The 20,559-nt window shown below is 32.5% G+C and overlaps 1 protein-coding gene across 1 annotated transcript; it reads left to right on the top strand.

Annotated features, from left to right (window-relative positions):
• Positions 3,920-6,388, top strand: LOC109347227. Its single transcript, XM_019586933.1, has 2 exons — positions 3,920-4,211; positions 5,665-6,388. Exons 1-2 carry the CDS (start codon positions 4,020-4,022, stop codon positions 6,244-6,246), a joined length of 774 nt encoding a protein of 257 aa, XP_019442478.1. The 5' UTR covers positions 3,920-4,019; the 3' UTR covers positions 6,247-6,388.

Below are 20,559 nucleotides of genomic sequence, written 5' to 3'. Positions count from 1 at the left end.
GGATCTTTTTTAATTTCCGGTTCTTACATTCTTTTGAAGTTATTTTTCTTTAGTATAATGTAGCCTTAAGTTTATAATAAACACCTATACATGAAGTTTTCACCCTTAAATTTACAGGGATACTAAACACACTCTAGAATTGAAGTGCATAATAATAATAATAATAAAATTGAATAACAGAAAAACAATATATTTTCTGATTTTGTACTGTGGTTAACTTGGTTTTTTAAAATGCAAGCTTGCCCCTTACCTAAATAAATGCAGTAAATATGCACCTAGGGTCCTTTAGTATGCAACTGAAGACTGATTCCTTTCTTTGTTTATCTCACTATTATTATTAGTTTTAACTTTAGTTTTATTCTTTGTGAAAGTTTCTTGATGTATTATTCTTATATTATTCAGTATAAAAATTTATATAAAGTCATTATATTATTTACCATTTAGTTGAATTATTTTTTTAAACAGTCAATGGTAATTAAATATGAATAATGAATGATATAGTAACAGTGTATAATAAGTATATACATTTTTTCTCCTTCGAAATTACTATAATAATCTAATTTGGTTCCTCAAAAATATGTTAGTGTCCTAAATTATTAGTCTTTAAAAAGTTGGATAGTTGTCCAATTGAGTCCCTGATAATAACACAAAAACTCACCATGCTAAGATGTTAGGTGCAGTTATACTTTTTCCATTATGTAACACATACTACAATCAGGAATAAAGACTCACAGTAGTTCTCAAAACACAGGACAAGGAATCAATTTTCTCAGGTTTTGAAAACCATATCCAATGATGAGTTTTCTTTTATGGGTTTTATGGTTTCATATTTGGGCTTTAGGGTATAGTGATGAAAGCTATGTTGGGTTTTAGATGAGGCAAAATTGCTTTTGCCTCTTGACAGAAAATGTAGTTGTTTCTTATATTTTTCTTTCTTTTTATTAAAAAATGGAAACAAAGATGGATACATAAACACTATAAGAGTTTATACCGTAATATATAATTCATCATTTATATTTAATTATTATTAACTTTTAGATATAAATAATACATATAAATGATAGATAATATAATGATTGTGTATAAATTTTTATACTAACATTAATATTACAATCTTAAAAATAATATTAATCAAGGGAAAATTAAACCACATATACAAAACAATTTAGTCAAATAGAGGTCGACTGAAGTTGAGGGATGCATGAACCATTTTGTCTAACATTTGTAAATTCCAAGATCAATTGAAATGATTATTTTTCGGGGACAAAAATTGGTTGCAATTTTTTTTGAGCCTTTTCTCTATAGATAAATATAGGTTCTGAGAATAAGTTTAAGAATCAAGAATAATTTTTTTTATAATGGATAACTTCAAAAATTTAGTAGGACTTCAATAATGCTCTTCATTATACCTTTATTAACATCCTCCTTAAATAAATAAATAAAAAAGTGTAATATTTATATTGTCAACATACAAATTTATGTATAATCAATGCAACATCCAATATTAATATTTAATGATGATTAAATTGAAATGACGCATAATATACTTACTACGTATAAAACTATTACATGGTAGATATATTTTTCTCATAAATAAAAGGTTAGTACACAGTGAACCTAAGAAAGATGGCATTCGGGATTCATGAAAGGACAGTTTGAACGAATTTGTTGATTTTGTCAAAACATATTCATAATTTAAAGCACAACTCTTAGCATTAAGAGTTTAATATCAACTATCCTTCAAGTGGAAATACCAATGATATTTAAAGGTCAAAGAATATGTTCTTTTGAAAGGAAACATAAAGAATATGTTTTTTTATGTACAAAAAAAGAACATGTTGATCATAAGATGGTAGTTATTGCACATTTGAAAATGATTTTAAATGAATATTAAAAATATACTTGATGTAGGTTTGGCCATATGGTTCACTAAAATAAAATGGGTTTGGTAGGTAGTGAAATTAAGAAATGGGTTTTAAAATAAGTTTAAGTCCTCTTTGCCATAAACAATAATGTACCACTTGACACATCACGTTCATGGAAATTTTCCAAAAATCAATTTTTATCAAACGTGTCCTTTCATACAGTGCCTCTTTGAGATTATCACAAGACAATAAATTCCACTCTTAGTTTTAAATACTAAAAACACATTTAGATATAAATGTTATTTATACAAGACTATAGCTAGTTGCACATTTTAATCTTTCACTCTTTCTTTCCAATATAAATGATGTCACAACTAAAGTGATTGCACGAGAAAACTAATTGTTCAATGGTTGCAACTCAAAACAGATAAATTCTACCATAAACTAGGCAAATAATGTATAGTTTAAGGAAAATATTTTACAATTCAGTATGATAGATTTGCAAATCATTAATAATATTTAAACCAAATTAGTATGTGAATATACTAGAATGTTGAATTAAATTCAATAGACTTTAAGCGCCATAAAATATATATGCAATACAACAATGTTTTTTCAATAAAGCGTTATAGAATTTTTTATAACAATAAGGCTTTTATTGAAAAACATTGTAGAGTGTCTATAATACAATTATACTTTTTCAAAAATCGTTATAGATTTTCTATATATGAAATTATTTTCTCAACAAAGTGTTGTTTTTAGTCAATTTTAGTCAATTTTATACATATTACATTCAATTTTATCCATTAGTTTTCTTAAATCAACGAATCAAATGAACGAGCTTCATAAAAAATTCATATTTTTCTCTCTCGTCATTTATTTCATTCACTCATTTAGTCCATTAAATTTAAGAAAATCAATGAATAAAATTAAGTGTAATTAATTTGGGCATAAATGAATCCATTTTTTAAATTCATAGTATAATTCAATCATTACAACTGAAACTACATTTGTTAATATTGAGATAAAAAAAACATTTGTTGCTGTAGTACAGTCACTAACAATATAACTAAAACTGCATTTTTTAGTCTATGGCATGTCCATAAAATAATTTAGTAGTTAGTACTCTATCTCGTGAAATAGATGTACACCTGAAAAACACAACACAAACCATTCACAACAAATTCTTACACAACAATCATAAAATATTAAAAGGGAATAATAGAAGATATAAACATAGCATAAGGCAGAATAACACATATTATATAATATTTAGGATATAATTAGTTGCTTAATTCTTTCTTGAGTTTAATAAGCATAACCTTAATCTGTTTCAAGCATTTTAAATCATGTAATATCTCTGGCAGCCAATTGTTTTGACATTATTCAATGATCTCCCTCATAAAATATATCATATAATTGTTTTAACCATTTAAGTTGTCTTGACAGTGAAATATTACACTCTTGGTATTTAGGTGGTTGTTAAAAAACATGCTATTTATATTTTTTTATGGAAATTCAAAGTCAAATAGAACTAAATAATTTATAAATATCATAGTTTTAGTGTTGAAACTAAAAAAAGGGTACTTGTCAAATATCTAGGGCGAAGAATGATATGTTCGGTCCTACACCAACAAAATATTTCTTTAAAAGTATTAAATAAATATAGTTTACCACTATCAACATTTTTATATTTGTATATTTTAATGTTTCTGATGAATGGCACTATTAACTTATCAACAAGTGCTCCTGGCAAGTGGCACACCATCATGTGCCATTCCGTCAAACTCTCAAGACATATAGAATATAGAATATACTGAAATCAACATGATTCCACTTATTTTATGACTAAGTTAAAAATCATACTTCATATCTTAGATATTCATTCTATAAAAATCTAATGATTCATGTAATATATTGATAGGGATACATAAAATACTAATGTTATTTACATGTCATGACACTTGAGAATATGAGATCTATTGACACAGATGTAAATCCTTTTAATTCTAGCATCCATTGCATATAAACAAGATCAACAACTAAGTCAAGAATACACTTGAATCAACAATTTATACCTTTTCCACTTTCCAAACTCCTACAAAAAACAAGGCATATCCAAGTGAAGTGTATAATTGTGAAAGGAAAACTCAAATGGAGATTCTATCTGGTGCCATGATGATGATGCAGAAGGAGTATCTAGATTATGTATTGGTGCCATTGGGTCTTATGGTGTTCATGTTATACCATGCATGGCTTCTCTATAGTATTCAGTGTAATTCTCTTAGAACTGTCATTGGTTTAAATGCTGAATCTCGTCAACAATGGGTTCTTGCCATGATGAGTGTGAGTACTAAGTAATGTTTCATATTTATATATCATATCATTATATCCTATGCTCTTTGTTTTCAGATTTTTTATTGACTACAAGTTTGTGATTTGATTATATATGTGTGTGTAAAATCATTGATTAATATCTGTAGTGTTTTTCTCAAAAGCAAAAAACTTTTGATCAATCATTATAAAAAAGTTTTGTGGGCTATAGTAATTCACATCAAAAGTGATTAAGATGTTCATCTTACAACCCTTTTAAAATTTAAACCTACTTTATAATCATTAATCAAAATACTTTTACTTAGTTGTGACTTCTTTTTACTCTGATAGTTATGTTGTTTGATTTTCTTGTTTTGTCAAATGTTGCTAGTTGTAAAAAACATTGTGTCAGTGACAAATTAGAATACCAACAGTATCAATAATATTTCATATCTACTACTAATATATCTTATGCAATATGAGAATTTCTTGGTAGTACTTATTTCTATTTTGTTTCATCTATTTTCATTTTCATATCTATTAGGAAAAATTACAAAAGGTTCTCGAAAGTTTAAGTTGTTCTTAAGTGCCATAAAAATTTAACATGTCATCAATTTTGAATGATCAATAAAATGATATTTTTAACCTTTTTTGGGATTTATTTTATTACACTTTATTTAGAGAACTGAATTGATGATTGTCATATTTTTCCATGATGAATATGACATTTTACTCATTTTATTTATACTTTTGTTTAATCCTATCATAATATAATAATTGATGATTTTTATTCTATGAAAGAACAACGAACCCAACTTAAGAAATGATGATAGTTATATGTTGATGATTTGAATTTTGGAATGAAGAGTAGTTGTCCAAGATTGCTATCCCTAACCCAGTCACACCCCAATAAGATACAGGTACATTATTTAAAATTCCACAATTAATTCACTAGGTGATTGAAGAACTAGGGTCATCAGAAGAGAGCATTGGAATGTGCTACTCTCTGATGAAAACATGGTTGAGAGCAGAGTAATGCAAGAAGTAAGAAACTGAAATTTCACTTGGTGAGTGAATGTTTGTAGTTGATTATGAAAACAACTCCTAGCATTTGTTTTAATGTGCACTTCTTAGTTCTTATGAACAATAATAAAGCCCTTATTATATAGAAGGATTAAGTGTACAATTAAAAACATAAATCTAACAAGTTATAAATTTTAGGAGCTATGGGTGAGTCTCGACGTAACGGTAAGGTTATTTGTCTTATAACTTGGAGATCATGAGTTCAAATCCTGTAAATAGTCTTTTCGATTACAAGAGTAGACTACATACATTACCTTTCCCAGAATCCACTAGGATGAAGCCTCGTGCATTGTGCGGCCCTATGAGTGTGACACTGATTTTCTTTGGTTTAGTACCCTTCTTTTCTGTGTTATCTTGGACTTACTGCTGTTGTTTGAGACCAATTTCATTACTATATTTTCAGGATCCTATGAAAAATGGAGTTTTGGCAATCCAAACCATTCGCAACAATATCATGGCATCTACTACTCTTGCTACAACAGCAATAACACTCACTTCACTCATTGGTATTTTTGCTAGCAAAGCTTCTGATGACCATATTTCTTCAACCAAGCGCATTTCTATAACCCTTTGTTTCCTTGTTGCATTTCTATGCAATGTTCAATCCATTAGATACTATGCTCATGTAAGTTTCTTAATCACTGCACCAACACTGAGAGACAAAAGAAAATATATGGAACACATTGCTAAGACCTTGAACCTTGGAAGCCATGCTTGGTCCCTTGGATTGAGAGCATTTTATTTGTCATTTTCTTTCTTCCTATGGATTTATGGAGCAGTACCCATGTTTGGTTGTTGCTGTTTGACATCACTCCTCTTGTACTTTTTGGATACTACAGCTAAAATTACAAGGGATATTCATAGCAACTCATTCAGGAAGGAGAGTGGAACTAATAATCATGATGCAGAAGCTGCATTGGAACCTGATTATTATCCTTTAGCTGGTGACAATGTGTGTCAAAATACAAGTGTGGATAATGTATAATTGTGTGAGTATATATATTTATATATTGACAAGTTTGAACACATGACTTTGGTGAAAGAAGGATTCATTGTGTACAACTAGGTAGGTAGTTATTTTTGTATCTTGTTAAGGGTTTACATTAGTTACTTCTCATAATTTTCACTTCCTAAATGGAATGGACTTACCAATGCAAGTGCTTATAGTTTTCCTAGTAGTAATTGTTGTACCCTTTTTTGGTACTACCGAGGGTTTTCCCTTACTTTTTGGGTAAAAACTAATCCCTTTCGGAGTGCGTGACCGTCCTACCAATAAGTGAGGTTACCATGATTTGTTTAGTCATGGATTCATGAAGGGGCTTGCACAATTAATCTGTTTTTGGTAGCTGCGTGAACATGATGAGTGGTTATTATGTCAAATATTCATGTTTTGAACTGTTACTTCTCTGGTATGGTCAGCATACTCAGAAATTAGTGGATTGTCTCATAGTAATGGTCTAGACCAAATCTTTATTATTGATTTTGAATAAACTCATAACTTTAACTTATTAATAAATCATCAACATATCTATCTTGAACAATTGGTTCATAATTTCTCTGGTGTGCTAAAGCTTGTTGTAAATTCTCATTTTCTTAACAAAGCAAAACATCTAGTTGTAAATTGTGATATTATATAATCAAAAGATTAAATAGTTACTTTAGTCCCTCAAAAATCATTTATTATTTTAGTTCCTAAGAGATAAAATTGCACATTTAATCACGGAAAGTGTATTCCCTCAATTAGTTTAGTCCCTAAAATCGCACATTTAACAAAGGATTAAATTGATTGGCCGGGACTTTCAAAGATTTGGTGTGTTTTTATTTTGACTACAGTTATGAGTTAATATATTATGAAAGATGAAAGTGACTATTTACTCATATCCACCGTGATTCTTAACTACTTAGTTCTTACACATCATGTCACCCTTTTCACGCTTTCAACTTAACATCACTTTACATCAAAATTCTACTTAAGGATCAGTTCATATGTGTGATTCACACTTGAGCAAGCCTATTGAAATAAAGTGGTGTAAAGGGGACACAAAAGGGGTCATATGAGGCTGTTAAGTGTCAGTGTATCCCAAATTTTGCTTAAATTGGGGTGACCTTGATTTTGTTGCATTTGGGGAATTTACTCTGTTAATGTAGTTTGACCAAAGAATTATCAGAGTAGTGTAACTTTTTTACTAATTATCAAAGTAGTGCATTTTTATGTAAATTGGCAACCACATCTTTTCAAAGTTTGCTCCATCAACACATTTGTGGATTATGAACAAAGCTTTACTATCCTTCTTCTTGCATTCTCTGTGTATTGATCTCTGTGTTTCAGTTGCATCCTCTCCAATGGATTGGTACCCATCTTGCACAATTTCGAGCACTTCTTGGTACCCAAACAGAACTCTCATCTGAACATTCCACCGTTCATAGTTCTTTCCATCTAAGATAGGTAGTGTCATGGTAAAGCCACTATTGGTTGCCATTTTCCCTCAGTCCCAAGATCAAGATAAACAAAGCTCTAGATACCACTGTTGCAGAAAGAAAGAAAGGAAAATGCATATACTGCAACTATGTTGCAGAGAAGAAAGAAAAGAAAGAAAACAAAATTCGTGCAAGAGAAGAAAGTAAGATTAGACTAAGATTCTGGAAAGTAAAAATCAATGTATATTCATCTCAAGTATTAACAAGCTATATATAGCAATGTGTGCCAACTACTTTCCAAAAATAGTAAAACTACCAAATAACTAAACTAACTAGACTTTCTATAACTAGAAATTGTCTAATTTTATTACAAACTGAATTACATTTAACACTTCCCCTTAATTCAGATTTGGTTTCAAGCACTTTAGACCAAGTTTATCCCTAAGTTCTTCAAACCTTTTCTTCTTCAAAGCCTTTGTAAACACATCTGCAATTTGCTCCTCTGTTCTGCAGAAACCAAGTTCAAGTTGATCTTTGCTAACTTGATCTCTAAGGAAATGAAACCTTGTCTCTATATGCTTGCTTCTCCCATGTGCAATAGGATTTTTAGCTAGGTTTATGGCTGACTTGTTGTCAACCATTATAAGCATGCCTTCCCCTTCTTCTTTCAATTTCAATTCAGTGAGAAGTTTCCCCAACCAAGAGGCTTGTTGAGCAGTAGTACAAGCAGAGATGTACTCTGCTTCACAAGATGAGAGTGCCACAACATCTTGTTTATTTGAAGACCAAGAGATTGGTGCCTCACCAAGAAAAAATATGTAGCCACTTGTGCTTTTTCTGTCACATTTATCTCCACACCAATCTGCATCACTGAATCCAATCATCCTGTGATTTTTATCACTGTTTTTGATAGGAAGTATCAAGCCAAGTTCCAAAGTCCCCTTCACATATCTGAGTATTCTTTTAGCTTGCATCAGATTGGATTTCTTTGGTGACTCCATGTGTCTACTTATCACACCTACACCATATACAATATCTGACCTTGTGTTGCAAATGTATCTTAGGCAACCAACCATTTGCCTATAGAGAGTGTTATCAATTGCAACATCATGTTCTGGTTTCTCACAACCTTCATTAGCTTCAATAGGTGTAGAGACAACATTGCATTCTTCCAAGTTGAACCTTCTCAATACATCATTGATGTACTTCTGTTGATGCATTAGGATTCCCTCCTTGACTCTTGAGAATTCTATCCCAAGGAAGTAGGATAATTCTCCCAAGTCACTCATTTCAAACTCAGACTTCATTTCTGCTTTGAACTCACAGATTTCATCAAGCTTAGTTCCAGTCACGAGTAAATCATCCACATAGAGACAAATTACTAGGAGATTCTGAACAGTTGAGCCTTTTACATATACACCATACTCTGATCTGCATTTCAGAAAGCCAAGCTTCAATAGGACTTCACTATAGTCAAGACCTTGCTTTTGTAAGAAACCTTTTGCAACTAGTCTTGCTTTGTGCTTCACAATTTCACCCTTTGGATTTACCTTGATCTTGTATACCCATCTAACATCAATAACTTTCTTATTTTCTGGTAGGTTAGTTAGATACCAAGTGTGATTCCTTTCAATAGAGCTGAGTTCTTCTCTCATAGCTTGCATTCACCGACTTGATTTCACTGCCTCATGGAAGCTTATTGGTTCCATTTCAGCTAAAAAGGCCATGTGCACCAATTCTCCTTCTGTAGTGATGCCTGAGTCAGAGAAGACCTCATAGTCACTCAACCTTGTTGGTGGTTGTCTTGATCTAAGGGACCTTCTTTCTGGTTGAGCATCTATATCTGCTATTGCTGGTTGTTGTTGGATTTCATCATCTATATGCATTGTAGCACTTTTCTCTTGAACACTATTCTGTCTAGTCCAATCCCAGCATTGTGTCTCATCAAACTTCACATCTCTGCTCACAACAATCTTCTGATTCAAGGGATTAAACAACCTGTAAGCACCTGTGTTGTGATAGCCAAGCAGAATCAATTTCTCACCCTTGTCATCAAGCTTTCTTCTCTGCACATCAGGTATATGTTTGTAACAAATAGAACCAAAAATCCTGAGATGACTTATATTTGGTTTCTTGCCTGTCCAAGCTTCCTCAGGGGTGATATTCTCAAGTCTACTAGCTGGACATCTATTCAAGATGTATGCAGAGGTTGAGACTGCTTCTCCCCAAAATCTCTTTGGCAACTTCTTTGTTTTCAGCATACTCCTAGCCATGTTTAGGATTGTCCTATTCATCCTTTCTGCAGTTCCATTATGCTGTGGAGTATAGGGAGCTATGACTTCATGAATTACTCCTTCCTTGTCACAGAAGTCTCTCCATTCAGTTGAGGTGTATTCTCCACCACCATTAGTTCTCAGAATTTGCAGCTTCAACTCCTTCTGTTTTTCTGCTTGAGCCTTAAACTTGAGAAAAGTAGGAAATACATCACACTTAGCTCTAATGAGATGTATCCATACCTTCCTTGTGAAGTCATCTATGAATGTCACAAAGTACTTGTTCTCCCCCAATGATTCTTCCTCAAATGGTCCACACACATCTGAGTAAACCAGTGACAAAGGCCTAGAGGATCTAGTAGGTATGTGTGCACCAAAAGTGTTTCTTGTCTGCTTGCTTGTGAGACACTCATCACATAGTGTTTCTTGTCTGCAATAGAAGGCAGACCTGAAACAATACCAACTCTGCTTAGAAGTTCAAGCCCTTTGAAGTTTAGATGACCATACCTTTGATGCCACACCCAATTTTCTTGCATATGACTGGATAGAAGGCAATTGTGATTGTTGATCTGAATGTCAATTTTGAAGGTTCTGTTGTTGGATAGGGGAGCCTTCAAGAGCAGTCTCTTTTTGCCATCAAACACTCTTAGCACCTTATTCTCCATTATCATTGTGTACCCTTTTTCAAGTAATTGACCAAGACTAAGCAAATTACTTTTCATCTTGGGCACATACAACACACTATTGATGCAAGAAGACTTGCCATCCTTCCTTTGTATGGAGATATCACCAATCCCTTCAGCATCAATGGCACTATGGTCTGCAAACTTCACTTTAATTTTAGCAGATTCATCAAGCTTCACAAACCATTCTTTGTGTCCAGTCATGTGATTTGAGCAACCAGTGTCAAGGTACCAATATTCACCCTTGACACTCTCCTTTTCTGCTGTAACCATAAGGAGAACTTGTTCATCCTCTAACTCTCCTCCATGAGCCATACTAGCTTCAACTTCTGATCCACTAGATTGCTTAAACCTGCACTCAGAGGCATAGTGTCCAAGGTTCTTGCAATTGTAACATTGAATCTTCCTTTTATCAATCTTTTTCTTATTCTTTCTGAATGATTGATCCCGATGAGGTTGTTTCTGTGCAGAGACTTCATTTCTTCCTTTATCATTCTTCCAATTTCCTCTGGATTTTTTGTGAAAGTTTCCTTGCCCAGAGTTCCTTCTGTTGAATTGTGCTTGAAGGGCCTGGTTAGGATTTCTTTCTTGGTCCCTTTCCTTTATTCTCTGCTCATGTGCCTCTAGGGTGCTCTGCAATTCCTCAACCTTGAATGCTTCAAGATCCTTGGATTCCTCTATAGCAACCACAACATGGTCAAACTTGGAGGTCAGTGTTCTCAACACTTTCTCAACCACCAACTGATCCTTCATTACTTCACCACACCCCTTCATCAAATTAGACAAAGATCTAATCTTGGTGAAGTATTCTGCTATGGAATCCTCTTCCTTCATTTGCAGAAGCTCATACTCTCTTCTCAAGATCTGCAATTTAACCTTCTTCACTTTCTCAGCTCCAGCATAGCTCTTTTCAAGATTGTCCTAAGCCTCTTTTGCTGTTTTGGCATTGGCAATCTTTTCAAAGTTTGCTCCATCAACACATTTGTGGATTATGAACAAAGCTTTACTATCCTTCTTCTTGCATTCTCTGTGTATTGATCTCTGTGTTTCAGTTGCATCCTCTCCAATGGATTGGTACCCATCTTGCACAATTTCGAGCACTTCTTGGTACCCAAACAGAACTCTCATCTGAACATTCCACCGTTCATAGTTCTTTCCATCTAAGATAGGTAGTGTCATGGTAAAGCCACTATTGGTTGCCATTTTCCCTCAGTCCCAAGATCAAGATAAACAAAGCTCTAGATACCACTGTTGCAGAAAGAAAGAAAGGAAAATGCATATACTGCAACTATGTTGCAGAGAAGAAAGAAAAGAAAGAAAACAAAATTCGTGCAAGAGAAGAAAGTAAGATTAGACTAAGATTCTGGAAAGTAAAAATCAATGTATATTCATCTCAAGCATTAACAAGCTATATATAGCAATGTGTGCCAACTACTTTCCAAAAATAGTAAAACTACCAACTAACTAAACTAACTAGACTTTCTATAACTAGAAACTGTCTAATTTTATTACAAACTGAATTACATTTAACACCACATAGCCGTTTTGCCTTTTCTTTTTCTCTTGGTCCCACCAAAATTGGTGACCCCAGTGGAATTTATTTTTTTTTAAATTTTTCCTCCAAACTCGTCAATGGAGATGGAGTTTTCCTTCTTTTCTAAATATATATATGCCTGAATCGGCAATGGTGATGGATGTTTTGTTTTGTTTTTTTTTCTAGGAGAATCGACAATAGAGTAGGAGTTTTATTTTGTTTTTTGTTTTTTTGTTTTTTTATTTGTCTTAGCAGAATCGGCAATGTAGAAGGATTATCTTTTTTTTTTAATATATATGCCTTAATTAGTAATGTATGTGGAGTTTTAATTTTTTTATTCTTTTGAGAATCGTTTATAGGAAATGCATACACTACTGATTAAGGCATATATATTAAAAAAAGAGAGGAGATAATCATTCTACATTGCCGATTCTGCTAGGACACATAAAAAACAAAAAAAACAAAATAAAACTCCTACTCTATTACCGATTCTCCTAGGAAGAAAAATAAAATAAAAAGCAAAACCTCCACCACCATTGCCGATTCATACACACACACACACACACACACACATATATATATATATAGAAAAGAAGGAAAACTCCATCTCCATTGACGAGTTTGGAGAAAAAATTTAAAAAATAAATAAACTCCACCGAGGTTGCCGATTTTGGTGGGACCAAGAGAAAAAGAAAAGGCAAAACGGCTATGTGGTAGCCGATTTACATAAAAATACACTACTTTGATAATTAGCAAAAAAATTACACTAATCTGATAATTCTTTGGTCAAACTACACTAACAGAATAAATTCCCCGTTGTACTTATATCTAAGGGTGGAAACAGGCTAGGCCGCCTATCAGGGGCCTATTAACTGGCCTATAACAGGCTAGGCCAGGCCAGGCTTTTTTCATGAACAGGCCAGACTCAGGCTTTCTAAAAAGCCTATTTAACTTAATAGGCCAGGCTTTAGGCCACCTAAAAGGCCTATAAAGCCTAACAGGCCGGCCTATTTAGTTATATTATATAAGAATGTTGAAATTATAGTATTTTAATATAAGCAATATTATTATATATGCGTAATATTAATATAAAAATGTATATAAAAATATAATTTAATTATTATAATTATATGGACCTAACTAAAAATAAGCCTATAAGCTCATTAAAATGTAGACATGTAGCCTATTTCATGAGCATATAGTATAATAGACCTTTAAACAGGCTAACAAGCTTTTAAACAGGCCAGACCTAGGCTTTGAATTTTTTTTTAAACAGGCTAACAAGCCAGGCCCAGGCTCCTATGTGCTATATAAGCTGGGCCTGTTTAAGGCAAAGTCTGGCCTGATCTGTTTCCACCCTTACTTATATCTTTCATCAACTCTCATATTTTGACAATTTTCTTTATCTTCCTATTACTTTTTTTATGTCATATGAATATTTATCATTTCCGCTCTCTTTATCTTGCTACCTCTCTCATACCTTAACCAACTCACACCTCTTTGAAGTGTGTAAGATTATCATTTTTCTAAATAATTTGGTAGTTTGAGAAGACTTGGAATTTCTATTCTATCCTCAAAAGCCCATGGAAATGTTAGGTGTGTAAAACTGGGTAAGAAATCCTATAAGGGAAATTTTCTAGAAGGTTGCACTCAAACAAAAGTGTTGAGGTTACCATGCTTAAATGGAAAGTAATTTAAGAGCTCAAGTGCTGCTGTAACATTATTAAACAATAGATTATACAATTAGTAATTTTATCCTTTGATAAACAGTGCATACATTTTGAGTAGTTTTGCATCAATTGCAAACAAGTATACTTGTCGAAACTGAAAGAAAGAACAAAAAAGACCCTCTTGATCACTTGTTTATGCACACACACTTTTGTGAAAGGTTGGATGGTGAAGTTATACCTGTGGCTGACAACATTGGAGTAGAGAGGGGAGACTCTATGTCTGTACATGTCAACAATGAGTTTAAGTATTTGTTGTACCAGACCACAACCGGGGAGGGAAATCTTCATTGTCACGAAACGGGGCATGAAAAGAGTAAAGAGATACAAACGAGACACTGTATCTTGAACAATGGTTTCATGGGTCAACTTATAAATTTTTTTGCTTATCCCTCATATATAATATGAAACTTCACACTTGAATATACCCAATTGAAAGATAAAATTTAACGTTTGAATTGAGAGAAACTTTGCGATTGAGTTGAATTTTCACAAGGCGGTGTTTTAATAATGTTGAAAATCATCATCTAAATAAGTTCTTCAAATTGTAAATGTTATCAACTTAGTCACTACTCACTAGAGTCACTACTATTAGATGACTGTTACGATTTTTCCCGTGCCTACCAATAGTTGCATATTGTTTTGTAAGATGAACTGAAGTGATATGAATTAACTTTGATCTTATAGAAATGACTAATTTAATAATGCTTACAAGAAGAAGACTCGTTTAACATGTAGACCTGAACTATATTTTAACCATTTTAGTACTCATTTATCAGTATAGTATATCTAGTTTGGGCAAGTACTACTGTCCCAGTACTAGTTTCCTTTTCACATGGACCTTGTGTCAAAGGTGAAATCTCTGAAAAAGCTTAAGCACTTAGGTGAAGGATAAATGTTAGTTTTATTTCTCTAACACCTTGTCCTATATGCTCTTGGTTGTTCCTATCTTATTCTTGCAAAGTTATTCATTAATCATGCTCACATTGTGTATTTTTGCTTACTCATATTCATAATAAGCTTATGAATGTTGAAAATTCCTTATGATTGGCGAAATAACAACCTTTCTGAGAGAGTTTTGATATGATGACTTTTCTCAACCAAATCCTTAATTTCTTATAGGCCAACTATTTGGGTATTCACTCGTTAAGCCCATGTTCGTTATCAGTTTTAGAAGTCTTATAAGTTGTCACTAATTAGATACTTATTTTGTAACCCAAAATAAATAGCTGATATAATCATATTAAATATATGATGCACACCTTAATTAGAAATTATGAATTTCTAATAATCTCTCACTTGAGCTTCATATTTTCCTGAAACAATTATATCACACATTCTTTAGGCGTGCATCTGTATACTATTTATATTTAGACTTCTCCTTACTACAATCTGGTCCATCTCATATCAATTATAGAACCATCATGACTTTCATTACATTCAAGCGTTACTCGACCACGATGATCACCATATTAATATACTTAATGACACAAATCAAATATGGATGAGTGACATAAAAATTTCATGCAATGTGATATCAAACATGTCTATTTCCAACTAATCATTCTTTATTCTTTATTGAGATCAATCCAAAATCTTTAATTGCAACACAATAGTTACATTGCACAAGTTCAAAATAAAATAATAAACCATCAACTTTATTATGCATAAAAACTGTATAACATCCAAAGTAAATCATAAAACATATAGACTCTCGCTGAACTAAGGTATCCTAAGGAACAACACCCATATGAGCAACATGCTCATGAAAGACTTTAGGTACCAAACCCTTAGTCAGTGGATCAACTAGCATAAAATTTGTCCTTATATGTTCTATAAAAATTTGTCCATTTTGAACACTTTTTTAACAACCAGAAACTTGATATCAATAAATTTCGACTTTGTAGAACTCCTATTATTGTTGGAGTAAAGAACCGCGGACTTGTTGTCACAATAAATTCTTAGTGATCTTTCAATACCATCGACCACACGTAAGTCAATGACAAAATTCCGTAACCATATGTTATGGTCTGATGTTTCAAAACAAGCCATGAACTCCGCAGCATGGTTGAAGGAGCTATAAGCATATGTTTTGCAGACTTCCAAGAGATAGCACCTACAACCAATATAAACACATATCTAGAGGTGGAGTTTCTGTTGTCTAGACATCTAGCAAAATTGGAGTTGGGGTATCCAATGATCTCTAAATTCTCATACCCCCGATAAGTAAGCATGTACTTATTTGTTCTCTTCAAGTAACACATAACACGTTTGACTGCCTTCCAATGATGCATTCTAGGATTACTCAAATATCTTTTTAAAACTCCCACAACAAATGCTATGTCGGGACGTGTGCAAACTTGAACATACATTAGACTTCCTACTATATATGCATAAGGAATTTTTTGCATCTCGTATTTTTCAAGGTCATTTTTTGGGCATTGTTTGAGATTAAACTTGTCTCCCTTAGCTAGAGGGGTATCCCCTGGTTTATTGTCTTTCATGCCAAATCTATTCACGACTTTAACTATATAGTTTTCTTGTGATAACCTTAGGATACCTTGAGAGCGATCTCTCAATATCTGAATACCTAATACAAAAGAAGCTTCCCCAACATCTTTTATTTTGAAATTATGCGTTAGAAATCTTTTGATCTCATGCAATAGTCTCATATCACTGCTAGCATGTAGTATATCATCGACATATAATACCAAGAATATAGATTTACTCTTACTGAACTTGTGGTACATGTAATCATCAACTTTATTTGCCTCAAAATCATATGAGGTAATAACTTGATGAAACTTGTGATTTCATTGACGAGATGCTTGTTTAAGGCCATAGATGAATTTATTTAATTTGCATACTATTGACTTTGAGCCAACTAACACAAAGTTTTCTAGTTGCACCATATAGATCGTTTCTTTCATGTCACCATTTAGAAACGCAGTCTTAACATCCTTTTGATGTAGCTCTAAATCAAAATGAGCTACTAGTGCCAATATTATTCTAAAAGAATCCTTCGAGGATACTAGAGAGAAGATTTATTTATAATTAATGCCTTATTTTTGAGTGAAGCCTTTAGCAACTAGACGAGCTTTATATATATCAATATTAACCTTCAAATCCCTCTTAATTTAAAAATCCATTTGAAACCAATAGGTTTCGTACCTTGAGGTAATTCGACAAGATACCAAATGTCATTATCATGCATAGACTTCATGACATCAATCCACTTTTAAGAGTTAGTACTTTTCATGGCTTGATAGAAGTTCAATGGATCATCTTCTATTAACCTGATCTCATCCTCATGTTTTTAAAGAAATATAATATAATCATCAGGAATTACACTTACCCTCTCTCTAGTGGATCTCCTTAATAACACTTCTACTTCTTGAGGTTGTTGAATTTGTTCTATAGGCACTTGAGGGAGAACCTCATTGTTGTCTTGTTTTAGAATATTGTCAGGGACAATATTCTGAACATTATCTTCTACTATGGAATTTATTCCTTGAATGGTAATAGGAATAAGAACTTGTTCACCATTAATGACAGGTTCTTCCTCAAAGACAACTTTCCTTATGTTCTCTTCCTTCCCAAAATCAACTTCCTCTAGAAATCTTACATTTCCCGTTTAAAAAAAAGTCTTGAAGTGGGGATCATAAAATTTATAGCCCCTAGAGCGTTTAACATAACCAACAAAATAACAACTAATTGTTCTTGAGTCCAGTTTTATTTCATGCGGCCTATAAGGCCGCGCCTCAGCTGGACAACCCCAAATGTGCAAGTGTTTTAAGTTTGTTCTTTTATTAGTCCAAAACTCATATGAGGTTTTGTTAACTTTTTTACTTGGCACCCTATTAAGGATGTAAACTGCAGTCTTTAAAGCTTCATCAAAAAGACTCTGGTAAGGAAGAATGAATAATCATATTTCTCACCATATCCTTAAGAGTTCGATCTTCTTGCTCAACAACACTATTCATGCTACGTTTGCCTAGTATAGTGTATTGCGGAACAATTTCATACTCTCTGAGGAAAAATGGAAATGACCTAGGCGTTGTTCTCCTCATCCATCATATCTGTCATAGTATTCACCATCATGGTAAGATTTCACAGCCTTAATTTTCTTTCCAAGTTGAATTTCAACGTCAGCCTTGAAAGACTTGAAAACATCCAAGGATTCAGACTTCTCATGTATAAGATATAGGTAGTCGTACCTAGAGTAATCGTCTATGAACGTAATAAAATAATATTGTCCATTCCAAAAAGCCATATGTAAAAGACCACATATATTCGTATGTATTAGTTCTAAGATATCTTTAGCTCTTTCGGTACCTAATTTTATTTTGTTTGTCTGTTTTTCCTTTATGCACTGAACACAAACTTTAAATTATAATAAATCTAAACGGTCAAGAATTTCATCCGACACAAGTCTTTGTATTCTTTGTTTAGATATATGACCTAAACATTTGTGACATAAGGTGGCTGAATTCTCTTTTAATTTTCATTTTGTACCACATGAATTTGTTTGCAATATTTCATTATTGAAACTAGAAACATCAAACATATATAGATTATCAATTAAAGAACCAGAACCAACAATATTTGAATTTTGATAGAGACTAACTTTATTGTTTGCAAAAGAACAAAAAAACTAAATTTGTCCAAGCTGGAAAGACTAATTAAATTCCGTCTAAAAGACAGTACAACAAATGTCTTAAATAAATCCAAATGAAAATCAGTTCTTAAACATAATCTAAATGTTCCAATAGCCTCAGCTGCAACCCTTTTGTCATCGTCCGCAAAGATGAATCTTTCATCATCACTTGGTTGTCGGCTCCACAGGTAATCTTGCATAGTGATACTTATGTGAGTAGTAGCACCATAATCCACCAACCAAGTATCATTGGGTACAAAAGCTAAATTAATTTTAGAACAAACGAGAGTGAAAAATTTATCTTTCTTAACACACCATGTGGTATATTTAGGACACTCTTTCTTCACGTGTCCTTGCTTCTTACAGAAGTAACAGGTAAATTCCTCAACACTCTTCAATTTCTTTTGCTGAGAAGGCCCTTTCGCAACTCCCTTATTGCTCTTTCTTTTCTTATTTTGAGAGGTCATAGCCAAGTGAGCACTTTCAGTCTTATCTCTCTGCAGTCTCTCTTCCTCTTACACACAGTGAGATATAATCTCGTTGAGGGACCATTTGTCCTTCTGAGTGTTATAACTCACTTTGAATTGCCCAAAATGTGGAGGAAGAGCAATCAAAACCAAGTGCACGAGCAAGTCATCACCAAACTCTAACTTAAGTGACTTGAGTTCTGATGCGAGATTAGACATCTCTATAACGTACTCCCTTATATTCTCTTTATCTTTATACTTCAAGGTGATGAGTTTAGCCAAAAATGCTACTTGTCTCTGCCTTTTCATTTTTGGCAAAGAATTGTTCAATTTCTTCAAGGAACTTCTTTGCATTTTGACCCTTAAAGATAGAGCTCCGAAACATATATGACATAGAGCGTTTCATGATCATCAGACACATTCGGTTAAAGCGTTTCCACTTCTCAATTTTAGCCTCATCAAGGTTTTCCACAATAGAAATGGATTTCTCCACACAAAGTGTCAGATCTTAATTCATACAGTCGAGAATAATTTCTACAGCTTCATTATAGACCTTAAAGTTTGTTCCATTCAATAATGAGATGTTATTAATTTGAGCAGAAATATTTACAGCACTAGTAAAAGACACTAAATACACAGAACACAGAATTAATAACATGTTCACATTTAAAGAATCAAGTCATGTAATATATATAAAACAAGACATGTGCACACATCACAAGATACCTAACACAACATTAATTTCTAGTCTTTGGGCAGATAAATTAATTTGTAAGTGGTGCTCTAAATGTAATAATTAAATATAAACAATTAGTTCTATCAAACAATAAATTTTCTTTGGATCGACTATTATTCACATTAAAAAAACTTTATAATTGTTACATATTTATCTATTATTTGCCAAATTGTGTCTTCCTTTAGGCCGAACACAATTTGTATAAATAATTTCTTACGCTTCTATGTAATTTCAATTAATTTTCACAATAAAGATCACTTTGGCAACATATTGCATCAATTAATTCAAAATAATTACCTGACAAACGAAAAATGATATGGTCCAATATAAAAATAAAAAATGTAATCTTGGAATTAAAACCTTAAGATTTAATATCTTTTATGATTAACAAATTTAATCCCACAATATAATTCCAAATCAAGTATACTCAATTTTAAAACATAAAGAACATATCTGATGTATATATTTGATCAATTATTTCATACATATATACATTTCCAAAATACAATATAACACAATATATATTTAATCAAACCATGATCGTTGCACCATATTGTTAGACACTGATAAAAGCAAAACAAAAATTGTGCAGATGCACATACCTCAATTGCATTGTGCAACTATGAAAAAATTGAATGATAGGCACATATAATAAACATATTCAGTAAAATAGGAAAACATGTAACATCACAGTGTAACAAATTTCATGAGCATATTTTTTGCACCAAATTCATGAAAAAATCATGTAAAAAATTGACGAACAAACTTGCCAAAAAAGTATGTTTGAAGTGATTTCCATATCA

The sequence above is a fragment of the Lupinus angustifolius genome, chromosome LG05, assembly GCF_001865875.1.
Source record: "Lupinus angustifolius cultivar Tanjil chromosome LG05, LupAngTanjil_v1.0, whole genome shotgun sequence".
In the NCBI taxonomy this organism is placed as follows: domain Eukaryota; kingdom Viridiplantae; phylum Streptophyta; class Magnoliopsida; order Fabales; family Fabaceae; genus Lupinus; species Lupinus angustifolius.
This window is presented reverse-complemented; position numbering and strand designations above follow the sequence as displayed.

Excerpts from the sequence above, each read along its gene's own strand:
- LOC109347227 (XM_019586933.1), top strand. The coding sequence starts at position 4,020 with ATGGAGATTCTATCTGGTGCCATGATGATGATGCAGAAGGAGTATCTA. Across the intron at positions 4,212-5,664 it reads GGGTTCTTGCCATGATGAGT|GATCCTATGAAAAATGGAGT; the intron begins GTGAGTACTAAG and ends CTATATTTTCAG.